This window comes from Etheostoma cragini, chromosome 3 (genome assembly GCF_013103735.1).
Source record: "Etheostoma cragini isolate CJK2018 chromosome 3, CSU_Ecrag_1.0, whole genome shotgun sequence".
Lineage (NCBI taxonomy): Eukaryota > Metazoa > Chordata > Actinopteri > Perciformes > Percidae > Etheostoma > Etheostoma cragini.
This window is the reverse complement of record NC_048409.1, coordinates 10580167-10584896: the sequence shown is the minus strand read 5'-3', so window position 1 is coordinate 10584896 and position 4730 is coordinate 10580167. Positions and strand designations below refer to the sequence as shown.

At 43.5% G+C, this 4730-nt stretch overlaps 1 protein-coding gene across 1 annotated transcript; it reads left to right on the top strand.

Annotated features, from left to right (window-relative positions):
- The first annotated feature begins 1419 nt into the window (after positions 1 to 1419).
- p2ry1 (purinergic receptor P2Y1) lies at positions 1420 to 4527 on the top strand. The gene is made up of 2 exons (XM_034866953.1): positions 1420 to 1786; positions 2095 to 4527. The coding sequence occupies exon 2, from the start codon at positions 2124 to 2126 to the stop codon at positions 3183 to 3185; it is 1062 nt and encodes a 353-aa protein (XP_034722844.1). The 5' UTR covers positions 1420 to 1786; positions 2095 to 2123; the 3' UTR covers positions 3186 to 4527.
- Positions 4528 to 4730: the final 203 nt, after the last annotated feature.

Sequence of the window (4730 nt, the reverse complement as noted above, 5' to 3'; positions counted from 1 at the left end):
TTCATCACTTTTCAGGAGGAATGAAGCATTATTTCAATGAGCTGTAAGGGTACCAACAAATTTGAGCACATCTGTATGGATATTTGTGTTTCAGGGCACCTTTAAACATTGTGCCTTATCATTTACTTTAACTTTAAACCTAAATTGTGCCGTTTTGAATGCAATATTGTCCATAGATATCAGCAAATTTGAATTAAATAACAGATGACTAGTGTGCCCATAATACCTACTTTGAATTATTGCAAAGAGCACAAAAATCAATCACACTCACACACATATGACGTGAGCCCAGTTACACCTTTTCCTTACCTACACCCACATTTCCTTAAAACATGTGAATTCTTTGTAATGTCACTATCATAGGACTTTAGGATGTTAACTTTAATTATTTCTTTACACATGCTAAATAAAATATGAGAGCAAGAACTTTTGATTCCCTGACATTTTTTGTATTGTTGTTTTAAAAAATGAATATTGTTTTGAGTTTTATGCCACACAGAAAAGCCTCTTCACTGTACACATCCCCTAATGGACCATAATGTGTATTATTAATGGTGGACATTCTCTGTCTCATTAATACCATCCATTAGATGAATGCTACAGTTTTGGCTAACTTTGAAGATGTTTGGCATCAGAGCACAATGAACTTAACCTTTTGTCTCTCTCTCTCTCTCTCTCTCTCTCTCTCTCTCTCTCTCTCTCTCTTTCTCTCTCTCCACTGCCCTTTCCCCTCACTATTTGTCCCCATCCTCCCTCCGTTTGCTCCCTCCACCAGTGTCTGCTTTGTCCTTGGCTGTGTCGCCCACATCGAGCTGTCTGTCTTTGCTTTTTCGAAGACACAAACTGACCACCTTGATGTAGAAACCACTCTGGCTGTGTTTGCGTCTGCCCGTCTCTCCCTCTGCCGTTGTTGTTTCAACCAAAGATTCCGGACTCTTCATGATTGATTGCATTGGGATATTTCGTGTCAATATTCATGAATTGCAATGGCAACCCCCATAACCATGACATATCATTGCAGTTATACCGTAGGCTACCATTTCGAATTTAGGCTATTCATACGGGTTTCTTCTCTGTATCAGTCCCAACACCTTTTGAAATCATTATTGTCACTAATACTTTTTCCTTGTTTACCTTTTTTTCATAAATGAAAATGCACAGGTATTATAAATCTAACATTATTGCTGTCTTACACAACAGCCACAATTTTAAATGTTCTCTCTTCAGACATGGATGCCACATTATAGACCGCGGTGTCGTTTTTGAAATAATCTTTAGTAACCAAAACTAACTTTTAATCCGTCTGGTTGAAAAAATGTGTGTCGCCTATCTTTGTTTCTATAGCGTGCCAATATGCCGCTCGTGCTGGCAGGTCAGATCTGATTAGGGTCCAATGAGAGGAAAGAGGAAAAGAAAGAGCGCGTTTGGAGACGGGAAGCTGCGTGGTGCGCACCTCCCCTCTCCATAGCGCAGAGAGCCTCCTCTCGCTTTACGGAGCCTGCTTGCAATTCCTGCTCTCCGTGCCAGAGCATGCAGCTGTCTCCGTCGCGTCCCTCTGCCGCCGTTGTGGGAAACCTTCGCCCCGCGTGACCAACCATGGGCAGACTATTTCCCCTTGAAGTTTCAACGCGAAACTGAAGGATTTCGCAACTTTGGAACAATTTGCAACACAGTTCGGTCGCTTATTGAAGACACCCGACAGCTCGTAATCTCCCGTCGGCGTGTTGACAAAAATCTTTGCAACTGTGAAGGCTATAGGAATGTGGAATACAGGTCTATCTCAGCGGTGAGTTTTGTAATACGCTTATAATTACTCTGTGTGTGTGTGTGTGTGTGTGTGTGTGTGTCAAGTGTTTGTGAGACTGCACATAGGCGTTCCTCAATATTAAGTTTGGAGCTTAAACGTCGAGTCTGTGCATGACTGGTTTAATTTGAATGCAAACGTCATTTACACGGAACCCAAACCACTATAGAAGATAGCAACAGTTTGCAGCAATATTTCACCAATACTTGTGTGTGTCTATGTCTGCACCTTAATGCCAAATAAAATCTCAAACATGAAACGTGTCCTCATGTGTCCATCCCTCCCAGTAGTAACAGGACCTGCCTCTGCCCCTGACACCATGACCACAGACCTGAACTTGACCTCCATGCTGAATGTGACAGATCTCCACAATCACACGAGAGGATGTTCTCTCACCAGGACCGGCTTCCAGTTCTACTACCTGCCCACTGTCTACATCATGGTCTTCATCACAGGGCTGGTGGGCAACAGCCTAGCCATATGGATGTTTGTGTGTCACATGAGACCCTGGAGCAGCATCTCCGTCTACATGTTTAACCTGGCTCTGGCTGACTTCTGCTACGTCCTCTCTCTGCCCTTCCTCATCTTCTACTACTTCAACAAAACAGACTGGATATTCGGGGATGTTATGTGCCGACTGCAGCGTTTCATATTCCATGTTAATCTTTACGGTAGTATTCTGTTTCTGACCTGCATCAGTGTTCACAGGTACACCGGGGTTGTGCACCCGCTCAAATCTCTGGGCAGACTGAAAAAGAAAAATGCGGTTATTACCAGTGCGTTGGTGTGGGTGGTGGTTGTTATAGCTATCTCCCCCATCCTGTATTATTCTAGGACGGGCTTAAAGCGTAATGCGACCACTTGTTATGACACCACCACTGAGGATGAGTTACCTGGTTATTTTATCTACAGCATGACTTTGACTGTGTTCGGGTTCTGCATCCCGTTCATTATCATATTCTGTTGCTATGGCATGATCGTCAAAGCGTTGATCTGCAATGATATGAACAACGCGCACTTGCGGCAGAAATCGATCCACCTGGTTATCATCGTGCTCGCCGTCTTCGCCGTCTCCTACCTGCCTTTCCACGTGATGAAGAACCTCAACATGAGGGCCAGGCTGTACTTCCAGGGCCCTGACATGTGTGATTTTAACAACCGTGTCTACGCAACTTACCAGGTGACACGGGGGCTGGCTAGCCTCAATAGCTGTGTGGATCCTATTCTTTACTTCCTGGCTGGAGATACTTTCAGGAGGAAGCTGTCACGGGCCACTAAAAAGCCCTCCAGGAAGGGGGACAATGTCCTGCAGTCCAAGAGCGAGGAGACGGCTCTCAACAGCCTGGCGGAGTATGTGGAGAACGGGGACCGTAGGCTGTGACAGGGCTCCTCTGTCTGCCTGAGTCATGGGGTGTGGATCTCTGTTAGCTTTAGATACCATGATGGACTTTGTACTTAACAAGTAAATGCACTGTGTGGGATTAAATGCTGTGTGTTAAACTTGATGGCCGATGGTTTATGGATTTGTAGGATAAATACTCCATTTAACCCTGTAATAACCATCGCTTTCCTGCAGCCTGTCCATGTTGATAAGCTATTGTACTGTATTGTCCTGTACACGTATTGTACTCTGAGTGTTCGAGACATCACTCTTCATTCTTATTGAGTAGTCGGTTACACTTTGGAAAAATATATTATGATAATCAGGCGAGCTGGGGTAAATAGCTCTCCCTTTTGAGCTGTAATCTTCCGTTTATCAATTTGTTCTGAAAAAATAGGACTGAGAACGGATTGCAACCTCCTCAAGCCTCCGAGCTGATGCTTCATCAATAGCTATTAAACAGGTGGGAGCTTGTGATTAAGGACGTGTACCTGCGATGGCTTTTAGAGGATGAGGTAAATGCACTGAACCTGCGATTGCTGCATGGATGTGCCGTGCAGACATTATAATGCACTATGACCGGGGACGCTGCTCAGAGGGGCCACCAATCACTCAGCATTTCTTTGTCCATCTACTACTGGCTTGGCGAGGAATGTGGTCGACTAGTTTTTCATTCTGACAGCTCTGAGGTTAAGGTCTGCAACGGCTCTGTTACCACACTTTTTCTCTCCTTGTTAACGTATTAGTCATAGAAAAATAAGAGAAGGTAATACATTACAGTATTCTGTGTATATAATACTCCAATGAATGTTAATTTTGACGTGTGCTGTACAGGATGTTGTGATGTTCCAAATTTGTTTGTGTTGTTGACTGTTGTTCATATCAGTATCACTAATCCAGACATTTAGTGCATGAGTCCAGTATTAAAGACCATCAGTGAAATGCTGACTAACTGCAGCCGGTCCTAACTATTCTAGTGTTTAGTGCAACTAAGGGAATGCATAATGTCTTTTTAATGAGCGTAATAGACACACACACTCAATCACCTGCTTTGTCACTACCAACACATTGAAGATTTTTGTATGAGATACCTCAAAGTAAATACTGCACTGTGTCCGTGTTTTGACAGATGATCATTTCTCTTTTGCATCTGTTGTAATTACTCTGGAGAAATGATTGTGGCGCTCTCTCTGTGTACCCTGGTGTATGTAGGTGTTTGATGTAATACCTTTGCAAATCTGTAATGGGGTCAGCTATTGTCAAGAAAGGAAGTGAATCACCTGTACAGGGTATTTGGGGCCACGTGTATCTTTGTCATTAAATTTTTATATTTATAACACGCCAGACAATGGAGTAAGACTCACATCATTCTTTTTAAGGGGGGTGACAGAGTCTGTGATTGATAGCACTGATGTCTCCTGGTTTGTGGCAGCTGTACGTGCTTTTAGCTAAATGTGTGTGACTGTTAGAGTAGTACACACGCATTTGGTTGTGGAGACATTAGTGCAGAGTTTTGTCCTCACACTGCTCCTCCTCTTTCTCCAC

Bases quoted from the DNA above. Each gene is read 5' to 3' on its own strand.
- p2ry1 (XM_034866953.1), top strand. From the start codon at position 2,124: ATGACCACAGACCTGAACTTGACCTCCATGCTGAATGTGACAGATCTC.